Source organism: Girardinichthys multiradiatus, chromosome 5 (genome assembly GCF_021462225.1).
Source record: "Girardinichthys multiradiatus isolate DD_20200921_A chromosome 5, DD_fGirMul_XY1, whole genome shotgun sequence".
Lineage (NCBI taxonomy): Eukaryota > Metazoa > Chordata > Actinopteri > Cyprinodontiformes > Goodeidae > Girardinichthys > Girardinichthys multiradiatus.
In genome coordinates, this window is record NC_061798.1 from 6,180,252 (window position 1) to 6,199,955 (window position 19,704).

A 19,704-nucleotide genomic window follows, 5' to 3' on the forward strand; every position below is an offset into this window, starting at 1 on the left:
ACTCCTGCGTTCCAGTGACACATTCTGTTAGCAAATCCAAGTTTATCATGATTAAAGGCTAATTGATCATTTAAAATGCACTATGCAATCAAATTAGCACAGCCGACAATGTTGTACTGATTAAAGAAGCAATAGAATTAGTCTTCCTTTGGCTGGTTGAGTATCTGGAGAATAATCATTTCTGTGTTCAATTAAAGTCTCAAAATGCCCCAAAAAAGAACTTTATACTGAAACTTATAAGTCTATTCTTCTGAAAAATGAAGGCTATTCCATGAGAGAAATTGCCAAGAAACTGAAGTTCTTACTAAACAGTGTGTACTACTCTCTTCAAAGAACAGCGCAAACTGGTACTAACCAGAATAGTGGAAGGCCCTCATGCACAGCTGAGCAAGAGAATAAGCACATCAGAGTTTCTAGGCTGAGAAACAGATGCCTCATAGGTCATCATCTGGCAGCTTCATTAAATAGTACCTGCAAAACACCAGTCTCAACGTCAAGAGTGTAGAGACAACTCCAAGATGCTGCCTTCTAGGCAGAGTAGCAAAGAAAAAACCACACCTGAGACTAGCCAACTAAAGGAAATGATTAAGAATGGCAAAGAACACAAACACTGGAAAGAGGAAGATTGGAAAAAGGTGTTATGGAGAGATGAATCTAAGTTAGATGAGTTGATCACAAAGGATAACATCTGTTAGACGCAGAACAAATGAAAAGATGCTGGAGGAGTGCTTGACATCAAACATGGTGGAGGAAACTAGATGGTCGGAGGATGTTTTGGTTATGGTTAAGTGGGAGATTTGTACAGGGTGAAGGGGATATTGAATAAGGAAGGCTACCACTCCATTATGCAACACCATGCCATGCCCTGTGGATTGTGCTTGATTGGAGCAAATTTTGTCCTACAAGACAATAACCCAAAGCATAGCTCCAAACTATGCAAGTATGCAACTATTTAGGGAAGAAGCAGTCAGCTTGTATTCTGTCTATGATGGAGTGGCCAAACAGTCACCAGATCTCAACCCTTTTGAGCTGTTGTAGGAGCAGCTTGACCGTATTGTGCAAAAAAAAGTGCCCATCAAGCCAATCCAATTTATGGGAGGTGCTTCAGGAAGCATGGGGTGAAATATCCTCAGATTAACTCAACAAATCGACAGCTAGAATGCCAAAAGGCTGCAAGGCTACAATGGCTGCAAATGGAGGATTCTTTTGATGAAGTTTGAATTATTATATCAAGTACAAATCATTTTTTCAAATCTTGTCAATATCTTGACTATATTTCCTATTCATTTTGCAACATTTTGATTATTTAAATGCGTCTTCTTGAAAAACCTGACATGTTTTGGGTGGCCCCAAACTTTTGAGCAGTAATTTAAAATTACTGTCGTTGGTTAATGATATAGTGAAGTGTTCAAAAGTTTAAGTACGGTTAAAGAAGGAAAGAAAAATGTTGTGTTTCACTTTATAGTACAAGTCATTTTGACTAAATACATCAAGAGTACCTTTGTATCTGTGTAGTTGAACTCACACTTCTTGGTTGTGTAGTACATGCGTGCGTGCATCCATCCATCCATCCATGCATGCAGGATAGCGGAGGTCTGGTGCATATCTCCAGTGCTTGGAGCAAAAACAAACGCATCGAATCTTAAATACTAGAGCGACATCTGCTGGTCGCAAATGATCCTAGCAGCCGGTAAAAGGAAAGTCAATCTACTTGATGAGGTCCACCTGTGAGGACAGGAAAGGAAAAGGAGTTTGACTGAAGTGAAGAAGTTCTCTTTGACCTCGTTATTTTTTTCTCACGCGAATAAATAGTTGAACAGTAAAAGTATAGATGCTAAAATGCCTAAAAGGAGCATCTTGAACTTTCCAAGCACGCTGCTGGTGTTCCTGCTGACGTTTGGAAAACTTTGTAACGCACAGGTCAGTTATAGAGACATCCCTCTGCAAGCAGCTGGTTTTGTGTCAACCCTTCAGTTCACTTATTTACATGAGTGTGTGTTCACTGCAGGGGAACACAGAGAGAGTCACCAGGCTTCCAGGTGAGAACATTATTGATTGTGTTTTTCTTTCACTGCAAGTCAATGTGGGTTTAGAGTCGTTGTTTATTGTAATTAGGGCTCCGAGCAAAATAAGGTGTATGATGATCTGGTGTGAAATACAACATTGATAAAGTAAAGCATCAGTCTCATCAGACTGTTCATTTCTATAACAACTGAAAAAAATGGACTAAACCTATACTCTGCTAATATTATGTACATTAAATGTAAAACCTCAGTGCCTAATGAATGTTACCTACGGAGCCCGGCAGGTGTCAGCGGGTTAAAAAAAAAAAGCCGGTGGAAATCCGTGCTCACGCTTTACTAAACTGAGCCTTCAGTTTAGGAAGCTGTGCGCACGAATTACTAAACTGAGCTCTCGGTTTCTGCAATCTGTTTGCATGATTTGATAAACTGTGCGTTTTGCAATCAGTGCGCAGATTACTTACTCGGCCCATCCGTCCTTTCATAAAACACTCGGCGATAGCAAAAAGGCGTCTTAATTCTGCTTTAGGGGTTTCTGTTCTGAAAAACACCTGTGATAGATACCCTTGTTGCCCAGCTTGTTAGTTTAGGTGGACGGCCATGTTTTGGTAGATTTAAAGTGAGGCTGCACAATATTCAGAAATTATCTAACTGCCATACTGTTGCTGAAAGTTATAACGATATTAACTCACATACCCACCACTTCTCTCCTTTTACTGTTACACAACTTTCTCACTGCTCACCATGAGCATCAACATCTCAACCACAAAAGATGTATATTTGATGTGGGCCCAAAGGCCATTGACAACTTTGCAGATAGCCAAATATACACTGCTCAAAAAAATAAAGGGAACACTCAAAAACCACATCCTAGATCTGAATGAATGAAATATTCTAATTGAATACTTTGTTCTATACAAAGTTCAATGTGCTGACAACAAAATCACACAAAATTCATCAATGGAAATCAAATTTATTAACCAATGGAGGCCTGGATTTGGAGTCTCACACAAAATTAAAGTGTAAAAACACACTACAGGCTGATCCAACTCTGATGTAATGTCCTTAAAACAAGTCAAAATGAGGGTCAGTATTGTGTGTGGTCTCCATGTGTCTGTATGACCTCTCTACAACGTCTGGTCATGCTCCTGATGAGACGGTGGATGGTCTCCTGAGGGATTTCCTCCCAGAACTGGACTAAAGCATCCGCCAACTCCTGGACAGTCTGTGGTACAACGTGACGTTGGTGGATGGAGCGAGACATGATGTCCCAGATGTGCTCAATCAGATTCAGGTCTGGGGAACAGGCGGTCCAGTCCATAGCTTCAATGTCTTCATCTTGCAGGAACTGCTGACACACTCCAGCCACATGAGGTCTAGCATTGTCCTGCATTAGGAGGAACCCAGGGCCAACCGCACCAGCATATGGTCTCACAAGGAGTCTGAGGATCTCATCTCGGTACCTAATGGCAGTCAGGCTACCTCTGGCGAGCCCATGGAGGACCATGCGGCCCTCCAAAGAAATGCCACCCCACACCATTACTGACCCACTGCCAAACCAGTCATGCTGAAGGATGTTGCAGGCAGCAGATCACTCTTCACGGTGTCTCCAGACTCTGTCACGTCTGTCACATGTGCTCAGTGTGAACCTGCTTTCATCTGTGAAGAGCACAGGGCGCCAGTGGTGAATTTGCCAATCCTGGTGTTCTCTGACAAATGCCAAGCGTCCTGCATGGTGTTGAGCTGTGAGCACAACCCCTATTTGTGGACGTCAGGCCCTCATACCATCCTCATGGAGTCGGTTTCTAACCGTTTGTGCAGACACATGCACATTTGTGGCCTGCTGGAGGTTATTTTGCAGGGCTCTGGCAGTGCTCCTCCAGTTCCTCCTTGCACAAAGGTGGAGGTAGCGGTCCTGCTGCTGGGTTGTTGTCCTCCTACGGCCTCCTCCACGTCTCCTGGTGTACTGGCCTGTCTCCTGGTAGCGCCTCCAGGCTCTGGACACTACGCTGACAGACACAGCAAACCTTCTTGCCACAGCTCACATTGATGTGCCATCCTGGATGAGCTGCACTACCTGAGCTACTTGTGTGGGTTGTAGAGTCCGTCTCATTCTACCACGAGTGTGAAAGCACCACCAACATTCAAAAGTGACCAAAACATCAGCCAGAACGCATCGGTACTGAGAAGTGGTCTGTTGTCCCCACCTGCAGAACCACTCCTTTATTGAGTGTGTCTTGCCATAATCATTGTTTTCAGAATTTTATTGGTAAAATATGTAGAAAACCATATATTTTTGCACCTTTTTATAATTAAGTCTTGTATTTTGTGTTCTGTCACATGCAATCCCAGTGAAATACAAATTTGTGGTTGAAATGTGACAAAATATGTAAGATACAAGAGTATGAATACTTTTTTAAGGCACTGTGGATTTATGTATGGTTGGTTTACTACTTCTTCAGATGGACCCAAAGGGGATAGCAGCGCTTTCTTCGCCCTGCGAAGCTGCCACCAGCTGTTACACGGCGACAGCGGTGAGTTTTTCTCCCCTGACTACTTGTGTTCGAACCCTCCTCTGTGGTGCAACTGGACCATTCAGGTGGATCCAGGGAAGAGGATTCATCTCCGTTTGGAGGACTTGACCCCTGATGAGGCCTGCCAACTGAAACAGGACCAGATCCATGTGGATGAACCTGCTGCCCAATCAGGGGGCCACAAGGTGCTGCAGAAGTGCTGGCAGGAAGCCAAGTACACGTCTTCCTCCAACACTCTGTATGTGGTGATTCTGATCGGCGGCTGGCCTGACCCTCCTTACAGGGGCTTCTATGGCCGCTACCAGGCATTTGGACCACCGGTGGTTTACAACCCACAGGAAGGCTCAACAGAAAGAAGCAAGGAGTCAGAACGGTCTCCTGGACTGACTGACCCGAGTGAATTTGATTCGTTAACAAATAAGATAGAGTTGGAGAATGCTGATCTGTCGTATGATTATTATGATCAGCATTTAGCACTGACGGTTGGGCCGCCCTGGGTGTCCCGTGGTGGAGACAGAAATACAGAGGTGGGTGTTTACGCACGCACACTAATTCTAGGCATTACACTTAAATCAGTTACCACTGTAGGTCTTTTAAGATATGTCTCTTACAGCTTTGTACATGTGAAGACATTTCTACTCATTGTTCTTTTCTTCTTTATAAGCACAAGCTCAGTCATATTGGATGGAGAGCTTCTGTGAACATCAGTTTTCTAGATGGATCCACATACTCTCAATTGGATCTAGGTCTGGATACAGACTGGACCATTCAAATGCATGAATATGCTTTGATGTGAACCATTCCATTATCGTTCTGGCATTAAGTTCGGTTGTTCTGCCGTCGTCTCAAGGGTTTTGCAGCCTCCAACAAGTTTTCTTCCAGGATTCTTCTGTATTTAGCTACCATCCATGTTCCCATCAACACTGACCAGCTTCCCTGTCCCTGTAGAAGAATAGGATCCTCACTTCAAGATGCTGCCACCACTGCCATTGTGGGGGTGGTATCTTGAGGTGTTTTGCATGTAGACCAAAAGTTTCATTATGATCAGATGGATTGAACAGAGCGCTGCGACATATTTTATAATCTAACCCTGTTTTAAACCTCTCCACTTTTTGGTCTTCATGATGCTGACTGTTCACAACTGTTCTCTAACAAACCTCTGAGGCCTTCAATGAACGGCACCATTACACAGATGGATTTTACTTACTAATTAGTGGACTGCTGAATGCAATTGGTTGCAGAAAATGTTATATGGGGGTATCAGTTGAGTGAGCTTCATAGTAATGCACAGAAATTTTATTTGGGAAACTTGTGTCAGTTTTATTTATATAGCACATTTAACAACACTTAATGTTGACCAAAGTGCTTCACATAAAGGTAAATGCAAATGATATAACTACAGAAGACGGACATAAAACCAAAAAAACCCAACATGAATTAGGACTAAAATATAGAAACATCTCAACCTAACTGTTCTGATGGACTCCAGCTGAGCTTGAGTTAAAAGCCAGGAGTTTTCAGGAGGGATTTAAAAAAATGGTTTTCCTTTTACCTCAGTTATTTAGTAGTTTGTATAGTCCATAACTGAGAAGTTTTAATACTTTTGCAAGCCACTGTTGTTCCATGTGGTCCAACAGTTGCAGTCAAAGAACAAGTTCTTTTGGTATAACATGGTTAATAACATGGTTTTGGCATGCTCAGACTTCAACATTTAATGCTAAATGTTTTGTATTCCCTTTTCTGCTAAAGTCTACAACAAAGCACCACATTAGACAATAAGAGGCTGCAAGAAGGGAAGTCAGAACTGCTAGAGTGAACGTATTTTTTAATATAGGTTTATGGTTGTTCTTGGTTTAGAATTTTTTGTTTTTCTTTTTTTTTGTAGAAGAAATTTTAAAATCTGAAATCTTATTCACTCTCAGGCAGTTAAAAACCTCTATCCATCCCTGGAGAACTACACCCATGTCTACCAGTTTATGGCTGCACCCACGGTGACGACACCCACACAGAGGACGTTCCGATCAGGAAGAGGTGCTCTTCAAAGCCATTTGAGCCAGGCTGACTCAGTTGTTCTTTCTGCAACCCCACCACCACAGCAGCGGGATGAGTTTAAACCTAGTAACAACACTCCAATATCAAGAAGAGGGAACATAAGTGAAGCTGTAACCACAGATGGGGGCAGCTTACAGAATCACCTGGAGGGTCAGATCTCTGCCAATGGTTTAGAACAAGTTGCAGATGATGACAGTCTCGTGGTCAGTCAAGTTTCAGACCACCAACCATCTTCTCCTGATGGCACAGAACCACAGCACACTGACCACAGGCATCATAACCCTAACACGATGGAACCCCAATCTGAACAGAAAGGGAACCGTGAGTAGATCTTGCTGCTGGATTCTGCAGGGTTTTGGTTTTACATGTTTGCTTGTTCACACAAGAAGCTGATGCATGTTTATCTGATTGAATCATTTTAATTTTGTTCCAAATGAACTAAAACCAAAACGTCATTAAAGCCTGAAAACAAAAGTATTTACTGATAACTGATTACTCATAACTTATTAAAAATGAACTATTTCTTCACCAAGAATAGCTCATATATATATTACTTCAAATTCAAACTTTCTAAGTTTAGAACAGTAAATCATTAATTGGAACGTCTCAAAAAGGTGGACACAAGAGTGCCATGTGCCTCTTTCACACAGATTGAAATGCAGTAGTTTTAAAAACATTCAAATGTTTAAGGGTTAGTTCTGATTTTCTTGAGTTAGGTTCTGTAAAGTTGTCAGAAATAGTTCCCTTTTACCTGTGGTAGAAACATTTTATTTCACCTTGCGTTTGTTGGAAATGAAATAAATACCCGGAGTGGTGGAAGTCAACAAACTAGCCAGACTTTTGGATTTTGCTTCAGTTGTGCAACAGCTTTGAAGATGGGATGTTATTGTTCTTTCTAGGTTTTGTAGTTGCATGTTTTACTATTGATTTCTGTCAGTTCTGATGTAAAGTTATCTATTGACACAAAAAGTCCGTCCTTCAAGTAAGACTCAAACAGCTTAGACCACAAAGACCGACCCAGTTCTCCAGTCACTCCAGTAATATACCGTGATCAATAGTGTCGAACGCTGCGCTTGGATCCAATACCACCACGGTCTGCATTTATGCAGATGTCATTAATGACAGCCTTAGTACTGTGGTGAGCGTGGAAACCTGACTGGAAGATATCAAAGCAGCTGGTCGTTAAAGTATATGTTGAAACACGTTTTTTTTTTCAGTAACCTTACTGATAAACAGGAGATTTGAGATGCTTCTTTAATTTTCTTATAGCAACTTGTCCAGATTATTATTTGTTCAACAGTGGTTTGATAATTGCAGTTGTTGAGGCCTAGGGGAAAGACATCTGACAAAAGGGACAAATTTATTATTTGAATCAAATCAAAGCTGTGACAGGCAAAACTTTCTTCGAGAAAGCTGTGGGTAAAATATCGAGACAGTAGCAGGAGGAGGAACTTAGTGGATGCATAATTTCTTAAAAGTTTTTGTAGTTGATTTGGTAGAATTGTCATTTTGTTAAAGTTTTTTGGTAGGACATTGTTTGTGCTGGACTTGATATTATTGAACATACTACTCTTCTAATCTTCTGAATTTTCTCAGTAATGAAGTTTGAAAATTCATTGCAGGCCTTGTTAGTGGTTGCTACAGACACAGGAGGATTTGTTAACCAATCGATCGTAGCAAACAAAGCACGAACATCATCAATGTTTTTGTTGATTACAGATATAATTTACAACTGATGAAGGCAAGGGAATTTTATTTTATTTTTTCAGAAAAGTATCTATTTATAGATGTCATAGTGAACCTGAAGTCCATTTTTTGCCACCTCTGTTCAGCTTTTCAGCACTCCCTTTTTTTTCACTTGTTACTGGTAGTGTTTCTCCCCTGAGATTTCTTTTTACCAGAGACTACCTTTACCTTGATGGGAGCAATTAAATGTCTGAAATAGTAGAATAAAAATTATCTACCTGCTCATTTACTGAGTTACACCTCAATGAATATAGAAGAGTATGCTTGGTTAAAGCTTTCAGTTGCAGTTTTTTTTTAGATGTCTTTGGCCAATTGAGTTAATGCAAATGGTGCTAACAGAAAAGTGGTCAGATAGGGTGACATCAGCTACAGAAACCTTGGAAATTTTCAGACCTTTACTGATCTTACTTTGTTACTCAAGTCCAAAATGTCCCCTTTTGTGTGTTGGCTGTTTAACATGTTCTGGTGAATCAAACCAAAATTTTTTAGTGCAACACTTAGTTCTTTGCCCTTTCATCTTAAGGGCTGTCCACATGGATGTTGAAGTCTCCCACAGTGATTAAACAGTTGCAATCAACACATATCACAGATAGAAGGTCATTGAAATCTTGGATTTCAGAGGCCTGTAAACATTTAGAAGCATAACTCGAGCAGGGCCTTTGCCTGAACAGCCAGATATTCAAGTCAAATTTGCCCATAAAACTCCTTTTGACACTTCAGTGAATCATGAAACAAAGTGGCTCCTCCACTCTTCCTTTTTTTTGCTGGGGAAATAATTCTAAACACGAAGAACAAGGATGGTCATGTTGTGGAAACTAAAGGAGTGTTATCACACTTTTAAAACAAGAGTTGGCTAACTGCTAGTAGCATGTCCCTCAGCAAGCTGACTTCCTGACTAATAAACCAGCCAATGCCACCTTGTTGTTGTTGCATTCTGTGAAGAACAACACCACATAATTATAATAAAATCCTTCAAGCACATTTGTTTAAAATCTACTAAAGATCTTTATTAAAAATTTTTAAGTCTGTTTCAAAAGACAGAAAAAAAGAGGGGGAAAAAACAAATGCAAAATAACTCCCTACCTGTCCTCTTCAGGTTGGAGGAGAGTTCCTGCCTCAAGTGGAGGAGTTCACACATCTTGGGGTCTTTTTCGTGAGTGAGGGGAGAATGGAGCGGGAAATCAACAGATGGATTGGTGCGGGTGCTGCATTAATGGGGACGCTATGCCGGTCCGTTGTGAAGAGAGCTGAGTTGAAAAGCGAAGCTCTTAATCTACCGGTCGGTCTACGTTCCTACCCTCACCTATAGCCATGAACTTTGGGTCATGACCAAATAGAACGAGATCCCGGATACAAGCGGCTGAAATGAGCTTCCTCTGTAGGGTGGCCGGGCGCTCCCTTAGAGATAGGGTGAGGAGCTCAGCCATCCAGGAGCAGCTCTGAGTAGAGCCGCTGCTCCTCCATATCGAGAGGAGCCAGTTGAGGTGGCTCGGGTATCTATATCGGAAGCCTCCTGGACGCCTTCCTCGGGAGGTGTTCCAGACACGCCCCACCGGGAGGAGGCCCAGGGGACGGCCCAGGACACGCTGGAGAGACTATGTCTCTCAGCTGACCTGGGAACGCCATGGGCTCCCCCTGGAGGAGCTGGAGGAGGTGTCTGGAGAGAGTGAAGTCTAGGTGTGTCTACTGAGTCTGCTGTCCCCCCGACCTGCTCCCAGATGAAGTGGGAAGGAACTACGACAAATAGTGACAATTAGATTATGCAATACACTTTTGGCTAAATACTGTGAAATATTATAAGAATCATATACTAGTATATTTCAAACACAATTAGTGTTGGAGAGTAACTAATTCTGTTTATGCATTACACATTAATTACTTTACTTTACTAACTGTTTTGTATTTGTACTTTTTAAAGTAGTTTTTTAAGCAAAAATGCTGTTGGAAAAGTGTGGGAGGAAAAAAAACTTGCATGGGGTCAGTGTTGTTAAAAAAGGGATTTCTGAGAAGTCCTTTCCAGGGGGATGTTGAAGCATGTCCTTCATATTAGTAGATCAGTCAGAGATGGTTTGATATGCTGGAAGTGGGCACCAAGCCTTAATGACTTCAAAGTCATACTAGCATGTTTGCTAGTATAGTTTTTTTTTTTTTTTTTTTTTTTTTTATATCAAATCCTGGGACATTTCCAGCTCAGAGATTAAAAGAAATAATTATCAAGATATAATGAAGACATTGGCACAGTTGCATTTATTTTAAAATATTTATTCATAATTAAACTATAAAAATCAAGTGTAATTGCAGGAAAGTCAATCCACAATGTTGGTAGCATTTCCTAAGAGTAATAAACATAACATCAGCGCGACCAGCTACCGTAACAGCAGTTGTTGCGCGCAACATGCTCACTCGCCCTTTCTACCCCGGCTACCATAGTAAGTCAACACACAACATTTCTCATTCACAAAACTCTAAAATTGAGGACATTACCGGGGCAGCTTTAGCCGGGGACAGGTCGTCTAAATCGGGGACGTCTGGTCACCCTACAATGCAAGACACTTAGTTTTATCTAAAACCCAGTCATATTTAAAGTAATCCCAATTTGGACTCTGGCGCTTTATCCCAAATTTTGCTGACATGACGCTAGGTGTGGACCGCTCAGATAATTTGACGGACGCCCCCGCCATCTGGTGGCGGAATGGGGCACAGCAAGAAGAAAAAACCCCCAACAAAAACAGAATCCAAAAGTGAATCTGTTCTTGGCAGAGCTAGAGAGAATTAAGTCGCAGCAGATCTTTTGGATCTGTAAAGCCGGCAAGCCTAACTAAGGACACTGTTTGGCTGAAAAACACAGAATCAAAAAATAATAAATGTATCTTTTAGGCTTTAGGTAAGTTTATTTATATAGTGCTTTTCAGTAATGAGACACTCATTTACAATACAATCACAAAGAACACAGAAAAACAAATCAAATGCTAAGAAATCCAAAAATGTATTAATCCTTCTGAGAAATCTAAAAATCTCTATATAAGACAGTCTATAATGTCAAAAGACATTATAGACCGTTAATATCTGCTAAAATGTCAGCATTATACTCATATGAATATTTTCAGTTTTTTTTTTTTTTTTAAATGGGCAACTTTAGCAAGAACTGTATGTCTGAGTACCTTGTTAGGTTCCCCCTCACAGAGTCTTTATTCATCTTTGAAAGGGCTCTGTAATATGACATCTTTCTAATACAGATAAGGGAGCTACTACTGATGACTTCACTGAACCTCACTTCAAATAATCCAAATTCCCTCTTTAAGGCATGGTAAAGAATTAATTCATGTCCTCACACACGCACCGCAGAAACCTCTCCACCCCTGTTGTTGACAAAGTACCTTTTGCTGTTGCTCAATCTAGATGAGTTACTTTTATTGGAGATTTTATTTAGTTGTGTAAAATCTTACCATAGTTACTATACATGATCTCTCTTTCTACCTTCGTGCATATGGCAAAAAGGTTTGGTCTTTAGGACAAAAACCAGTCATCCAAATCTTTCCCCTCGCTTGAAAGCTCCTGGATTTATTTTTTATTAGCAACTACTGATGAGTAAATCAGCCGAGCTGGGATTCGAACTTAGTCAGTGCATTCTTATGTCGATGTTATCTCAAACCAGAGCCCAAAAGAACAAGCTGGTTGTTTAGTTTTTTTTAATCTAACGCTGTTTTTTTTGTTGCTCTGTGTCTCACAGTGAACATGAAAAATCAATCTGAGAGTCCACATCTGCCAGGTGGTGAGTCGAACTCAAAGTTGATGCTTAAAAAAAATAAAAATCTGTTCTTGGCCAATAATTCTGAATAAGGGGTATTAGATATTTTTTAAATAGAAATAAATGAATAAATAAATAAATAAAAGTGATCCCTCAGATGAATTATTTTTGGGCTAGTTTGACATCGGTTGCAGTATTTTGGGTCTCTTGACAGATCACCTCTTTGAAGTGGCTGTTGAGGTGAATTTCAGTCACGATTTGGAGGACTCCTGGGACAACTTGGCACGGGTGCTACTGCTGTCAGTGAAGACTTTGGTATGCTGTATGAAAGAGAAGACTTAATGGTTGAAACACAAACAGGACTTCACTGATCTGTCAGGAGCTCACAGACTGTTTGTATTTCTGTAGATCAGCAAACAGCTGGAAGCTCTTCACACACGACTGTCCCTCTCATCAAAAAGAATAAAAAGGTTTGGTCAGAACAACCCTTTATGTCATGTTTGTAATATGTGCAGAAATTATGAATGGTTGGTAGAAATGTTGAGCTGTATTTGGAAACGAGAAATCAAAAGTCCAGTGAAATTAAGAATATGTTGAAAAAACAGTTGAGATGCATCTGATTAATGTTGATTCTGTGTGTAGGCTGAATGCAGGAGCCCTCTATATCCTCTGGCTGCAGATCGGACACGGCCCTGGAGGTGTCCAGATCCACAGGGCCGTCCACTCTGCCATGCAGGGCCTCCTCGCCACAAGCGTCAACCACAGGACTGCTGTCATCATGTCTGTGTCCACGGCAGGTATTGCTTCTGGGTTTCATTTGACCTCTGTCATGAGCTGGGTTTAAATGATGCATTATAAATCAGATATTATGGTGGTGCAGACCAGCTGAAAAACAAATCTGTACCTCCTCACCTAATTGGCTAATGTTTCACAAAAGTTTTATTTGAGCTGCTGAAATGATGACTTGTAGTAAAAGAACTTAGAACAATGTATAAAAGGTAAAAAAAAATTTTTTTTTGTGTGTGTAATTGGCAAGTGTTTTTTTTCAGATGTGAATGAATGTGGGACTCAGCTGGTTCTGTGTGATGTTAACGCAGAGTGTGTGAACCACTTTGGCACATACTCGTGCCACTGTAGGCCAGGCTTTCAGGATGAGTCCCGTCTTGGATCAGGAGGAACAACTTGCATGGAACCACAGCCTGCAGGTATAGTTGCTCTGACCGACTGTACAGTCACATTGACACTTTTGAAACCACAGCTTTTATGTTGGCAATTTGCATTGGATCCACATGCTAAGAAAAGAAATCCGATGTAGTTACTGCCAAGGCAACGAAACCATTCTTTTAACCATGGTTACCTCTAGGAAAACACAAGCTTTTACTATGGCTTTGGATCAAATGGGCTTCCAAATGGAGAGATATTGCTGCAATTAAGTTTGTACCAAAATCAACCATTTCATCATGAACTTCAAGACGTGAGGTTGACCTGCTGTGCAAAAACCTAAGGGTGACCAAGAAAATTTAATAAATTCAAGCATCTCCTAAAAATTTATTTGGCGAAGAAATGCTGTTACCACTAGTACGGAGCTTTATCAGGAATGGCAGCAGGCAGGTGTGTGTTTCTGCATGCACGGTTAGGCAGAGACTTTTGTACGCTGGCCTGATGTCAAGAGGGAAAGCAAAGATGCCACTTCACTCCAAGAAAAACATCAATGACGAGCTGACTTTCTACAGGGGATACCAGGGCAGGACTGCAGGGAAAGTCATTTTCTCAGATGATTCCCCTTTACATTGTTTGGGATGTCGGGAGAAAGGTGAACGCTATGAGTTCTGATCAAGATGGCACAAGGAAAAGTGCTGGCTGACTTGGGGATCAAAACAAATGGGTCGAATTCAGTTCAATTCAAAGATACTTTATTAATCCCAAAGGGAAATTAAATGTTGTTATAGCTCATATTATTCATTTTTCCTCAAAGAGCCGTTGTAGATGCTGATGGCTGTGGGCAGGAAGGATCTCCTGTAGCGCTCCGTCTTACAGCAGATCTGAAGAAGCCTCTGACTGAAGACAGTCTGTTGTTGTAGGACAGTCTCATGAAGAGGATGCTCAGGGTTCTCCATAATGTTCTTCATTTTATGAAGAATCCGTCTTTCCACAATGAACTCCAGAGGTTCCAGAGGAGTCCCCAGAACAGAGCCAGCCTTCTTTATCAGCTTGTTGAGCTTTTTTAAGTCCGTGGCTCTGATGCTGCTTCCCCAGCAGATGATGGTAGAAGAGATCACACTTTCCACAACAGACTTATAGAAGATATGCAGCATCTTGCTGCAAACACCAAAGGACCTAAGCTTCCTCAAGAAGTACAGTCTGCTCTGTCCCTTCTTGTAGATGGCTTCACAGTTGCATATCCACTCTAGTCTGTTGTCCAGGTGAACACTGAGGTATTTATACTCCTCCACCTCTTCTCCCATGATATAAATAGTTTTTGACTTATTCCTGTTTCTCTTAAAATCTACAATCATCTCCTTTGTTTTAGTCACGTTTAAGATGAGATGATTGTTTCCACACCATGCCACAAAGCGGTCCACCACCTTCCTGTACTCAACTTCTTGTCCATCTCTGATCCACCCCACGACTGCAGAATCATCCGAGTATTTCTGCAGATGACAGGAGTCTGTCTTGTACTGGAAGTCCGAGGTGTACAGAGTGAAAAGGAATGGTGAGAGTACAGTCCCCTGTGGTGCTCCTGTGCTGCTGACTACCTGGTTAGACTCACAACCCTTCAGTCTCACAAACTGTGGTCTGTTTGTCAGGTAGTCTTTGATCCAGGAGATTGTTGAGGCCTCCACCTGAGTCTTCTGGAGTTTCTGACAAAGCAAATCAGGTTGGATTGTATTAAATGCACTGGAGAAATCAAAGAACATGATCCTCACAGTGCTGCTGGCTTTGTCCAGATGACAGTGGGTTTGTTGAAGCAGGTGTATGATGGCATCTTCAACTCCAACTCCACAGTGATAAGCAAACTGAAGGGGGTCCTGATGGTTCATTGTTTGCTTACTCAGGTGGGCCAACAGGAGTCTCTCTAGGACCTTCATGATGTGAGATGTCAGGGCAACAGGTCTATAGTCATTGAGGACTGATGGGTGAGTTTTCTTTGGTACCGGAACAAGACAGGAGGTCTTCCACAACACCGGAACCTTCTTCTGGGCCAGGCTAAGGTTGAAGAGGTGCTGCAGAATCCCACAGGGCTGCTCTGCACAGGCCTTCAGGACTCTAGGGCTGACATGATCTGGACCTGCAGCCTTATTCCGATTCAGTCTCTCCAGTTGTCTCTTCACCTGACTTCTTGAGACACACAGGTGGAAGGGGGAAGCAAAGGAAGCATCAGCATCTTCTGATATGGTTGAAGGCAAACATGTAGAAGCAGAAGGGTCTAGGGCTGAGGTGGAAGATAAAAAACGTGAGGTGTTACTGGACAGCTGTGGGTCCTGTGGGTCAAAGGAAGATGGAATGTCTGTTTGGCTGTGAGCAGGAGAGGAGGATGTGAAGCTTGTTTCTGAACTGAACCTATTGAAGAATGTGTTCAGTTCATTGGCTCTGTCCAGACCTCCATCGGTCTGATCATCCTTCTGCTTGAAGCCTGTGATCTTCATTCCTGTCCACACATCTCTGATATTGTTTTGCTGGAGCTTGCTCTCCAGCTTCTTCTTGTACACCTCCTTGCTGTCTCTTATCTTGACTTTAAGTTGCTTCTGTATACTCCTCAATATTTCTTTGTCTCCCTCTCTGAGGGCTCTTTTTTTCTTGTTAAGCAGGTCCTTCAGGTCACTGGCGATCCAAGGTTTGTTATTGGGGAAGCATCTCACGGTTCTGGTGGGGATGATGTTATCCACACAGAAGTTTATATAGTCGGTTACACACTCAGTCATGGCATTTATGTCCTCTCCATGTGGCTGGAACAGTCTGTAGCCTCAAAGCAACCTTGCAGAGATTCTTCAGCTTCCTGTGACCATTTTCTCACAGTCCTCTTTATTACAGGTTGCCTCTGAACAAGGGGCTTATATTTCGAGCAGAGAAAAGCAAGATTGTGATCTGATTTGCCTAGAGGAGGTCTTGCTGTAGAGATGTATGAGTCCTTGACATTTGCATAAAACAAATCCAATGTTTTGTTTTCTCTGGTAGAGCAGCTGACAAACTGTTGAAACGTTGGAAGTGTAGCAGAGTGAAGCATGGTTAAAATCACCAGAAATTGCCACAAAAGCATTGGGGTTTTGTGTCTGTAGCTTAGCAACAACTGAGCTGATGGCATCACATGCAGTGTCAGCAACAGCGGAAGGTGGAACGTAAACTGTTGCCAAAATAACACTGGTGAACTCTCTGGGTAAATAATATGGACGAAGACTTACTGCCAACAGTTCAATATCTGGACTGCAGAGATGACACTTCATAGTAACATGTCCTGGATTACACCATCTGTTGTTCACAAGTACTGCCAGTCCACCTCCTTTACATTTGCCGCTCCTCTTTAAATCTCTGTCTGCTCGTATGGTTAAAAAGCCCGGTAGAGAGACGCTGGAGTCGGGGATATGATCCTGCAGCCATGTCTCAGTAAAACACATGATACTGCTTGCCCGGTACTCTGGCTGGGTCCTTTGTAGGGCTTGGAGTTCATCCAACTTGTTTCCCAACGATCTCACATTGCCCATCAAAATCGACGGAAGAGATGGTTTGAACTTCCTCCTTCTCTCTCTTCTCTTAGCTCCTGCTCTGCATCCACGGCGTCTCCTTTTCAACTCATCAGGGATTTGGGGTTGTAGCTGAAGTATTATTTGAGCTTTTGAGATATTAATCAATAATTATTAATACTAATGCCGGGAATTTAATTCCATTATCTTATTGACATTTTACATTAGCCTTACATATCAGTCAAACAATACTGAAACATTTAAGTCTTTGAAACGATGTCTTTAAACCAACCATTAAGCCAGTCTTAAACTGTGTCCTTGATTTCAGTTAGATCTATCACAAACACTGCTGATGTCAGCTGCTGATTTTTAATTTGCCTGCAGGTTGCAGTTCAGGCCTGTCCTCGGAGACTAAAGGGGTCTATGTGCTGTTCTTCCTGCTCAGTTCCCTCATCCTGACACTGCTGGCTGTGGCAGGCACGCTTTATCATCGTCACCACCGAGGAGGTTTCGTATTCCGCTGCCCCAGCAGTGTTTCCCCACCAGACTCGAACAACAACCATCTCCATCCTGATGACAGCTACTCCACTCCTACTGACTGTGACCTGCCCCCACCACCTCCACCTGCCAGAGGAAGTAGAGAGAGCTGGACTCAAATGAAAGAGCGCTGCCCCCCTGTGGACCTGCCTCTGCTGCGATTCAGCTCTCTACTGCCCCCAGATGGCTATATTGATCCACAGGAGAGTGGAAAGATGTAATCAACCCATAACCAAGTTCATCTGTATTCTTAAAAATGTTTTGTTTTTCTTCTGTGTGAATAATACTCTTATCCACTGTGTGCAGCCTGCTCAAATAAAGTCACAAGAACACACCATGTCAACTGAAATGCTTTCTAAATGGAAAAAATAAATGGTTAAAAGTCACATTTAAGTTTTTAAGTTTGTAGCTCAAGCAGCAGAATATCACTTGGATAAGGGAAGTCGTGTCTTCCTGTCACACCCTCCAGTTGACTAATTTGTGGTGAAAGGCAACCATAGGAACAATGAAATCCCTTGACATCAAGCATTCAGTCATCGAAAGGGTTCAAGCAGGGGTGAAAGTACTTTTATATGTTCCCAGTGCCTCCCCAGCCCCACACTCTAGCTCCGCCCCTAAGTACCGGCAATCATTTAAAACTACTTTCACCCCTTGATCACAGGCAAAGTTGAGCACAGTAAGAAACTCCAGAGGGATTTTTTTTTTATGTATAAATTTATTTACTTTATATCTCTTGGTGCATTTTGTTTCTGCTGTTTTGCTACTTGTTCCCTTAATTTGGTTTAATCAGGGCAATATTGTGCCATAGTTTGCTTTAAACCCCTTGAGCCAATAGAACTTTGACAGAAAAGTTCTATTTATAATTCCTGCTTGGTATAATAAAACTGTTTGGCTGCTGTTTACCTTGCCTTTTGTATAAAAAATGTTTTACATGGGTCTAAGTGATGAAGGACATTTTATGGATCAATTTCTGTCATGTCTTTGAATCGTGTGTCACTCTGTGCCTTCCAGTTACAACTGTGTATATTGAGACGAAGGGTGTAAAACTGGGTGTTCTGCTGGAAGAACACCAAGGCTGTAATGTAATTTCTTATTTTTTATCTTGAGATGAAAGTTCAATGCTTTATATAAAGTCAACTAAAATTATTAGCTAAATTAATCCCAAAGTTTATAAAGCGTGTGTCAGTTGGGGCCACTCCAATTACTGCCACTTCATCATGTCGAGGTGAAACTCAGTGCAGACAGAGCATCTGAATGGAATAGCTTGGAGAAAAGCAGTGGCACCTCCTGTAATATTTCACAGGGGGCCACTAGGCGTTTTAAACATCTTGGGGTGGTGAACCAAAATCAAAACCAATGTCTGAAAAATGCTGTGATTCTGTACAATTAATAGGAACTACAAAAAACTATAGACTTTGCTTTCACACATATTTGTCTGACTAGAAAATAGCATTTAAAGTTTCACAGCCTAAATGTAGAAGCCCTTGACATCACAAAATCGCAAATGGGCCCAGAAATTTATTTTTCTTTTCCGAGGATCCTGTCCGAGCTACTGCACCCTGTTGGCGGTCAGACGCCTCGGAGCTCCTCCGGTCCTTGGTCCCCAGAAGCGATCACACACTATATCCAAAGACTCTTAAAGGAATGACTCTCAACCAGTTTCTAACTTTTAGCTCTTTTAATCTAAATTAAGGCAGAAGAATGATTACAGAGATCAGCGCTGAGGCTCCCGTCTCGGACCGTTGCAGTCTGTTAGAGGATGACGAAGAGCCTCGATAGAAGGTCACATGTAGTTTTTATATCTGGCACTCCAATGCAATGGATGTGCACTCCCTCAGTGATTATCAGTAGACTATGTGTCACCATTGTGGTGTCTATCTAGTAGTGGGTGTCCATCCTTAATCGAAGTGTGCTGGTGACTGTGCAGGCCATGGGAGATGTTCAACTTCACTTTCATGTTCATCAAACCAATCTTTCACCAGTCTTGCTGTGTGTATTGGTGCATTGTCATCCTGATACACGGCACCGCCTTCAGGATACAATGTTTGAACCATTGGATGCACATGGTCCTCAAGAATGGTTCAGTAGTCCTTGGCGGTGACGCGCCCATCTAGCACAAGTATTGGGCCAAGGGATTGCCATGATATGGCAGCCCAAACCATCACTGATCCACCCCCATGCTTCACTCTGGGCATGCAACAGTCTGGGTGGTACGCTTCTTTGGGGCTTCTCCACACCGTAACTCTCCTGGATGTGGGAAAAACGGTAAAGGTGGACTCATCAGAGAACAATACATGTTTCACATTGTCCACAGCCCAAGATTTGCGCTCCTTGCACCATTGAAACCGACGTTTGGCATTGGCATGAGTGACCAAAGGCTTGGCTAT

At 42.0% G+C, this 19,704-nt stretch overlaps 1 protein-coding gene across 2 annotated transcripts; it reads left to right on the forward strand.

The window, feature by feature from the left end:
• The first annotated feature begins 1,696 nt into the window (after nucleotides 1-1,696).
• On the forward strand, nucleotides 1,697-17,703 carry zgc:66455 (uncharacterized protein LOC393502 homolog). Of its 2 annotated transcripts, none has more exons than XM_047364853.1 (10): nucleotides 1,697-1,920; nucleotides 2,009-2,039; nucleotides 4,484-5,082; nucleotides 6,478-6,928; nucleotides 12,084-12,125; nucleotides 12,316-12,416; nucleotides 12,510-12,571; nucleotides 12,744-12,898; nucleotides 13,151-13,306; nucleotides 17,226-17,377. In XM_047364853.1, exons 1-10 carry the CDS (start codon nucleotides 1,840-1,842, stop codon nucleotides 17,237-17,239), a joined length of 1,692 nt encoding a protein of 563 aa, XP_047220809.1. In that variant the 5' UTR covers nucleotides 1,697-1,839; the 3' UTR covers nucleotides 17,240-17,377. The 2 variants fall into 2 exon arrangements, with proteins under 2 accessions (XP_047220809.1, XP_047220808.1); XM_047364852.1 differs by having other exon boundaries at nucleotides 1,700-1,920; nucleotides 17,165-17,703.
• The last annotated feature ends 2,001 nt before the right edge of the window (nucleotides 17,704-19,704 follow it).

What these genes read in the sequence shown, in the direction of transcription:
- zgc:66455 (XM_047364852.1), top strand. Translation starts at nt 1,840, where the DNA reads ATGCCTAAAAGGAGCATCTTGAACTTTCCAAGCACGCTGCTGGTGTTC. An exon ending in GAGAGTCACCAGGCTTCCAG is followed by an intron (nt 2,040 to 4,483) that starts GTGAGAACATTA and finishes CTACTTCTTCAG; the next exon opens with ATGGACCCAAAGGGGATAGC. An exon ending in TCATCAAAAAGAATAAAAAG is followed by an intron (nt 12,572 to 12,743) that starts GTTTGGTCAGAA and finishes TTCTGTGTGTAG; the next exon opens with GCTGAATGCAGGAGCCCTCT.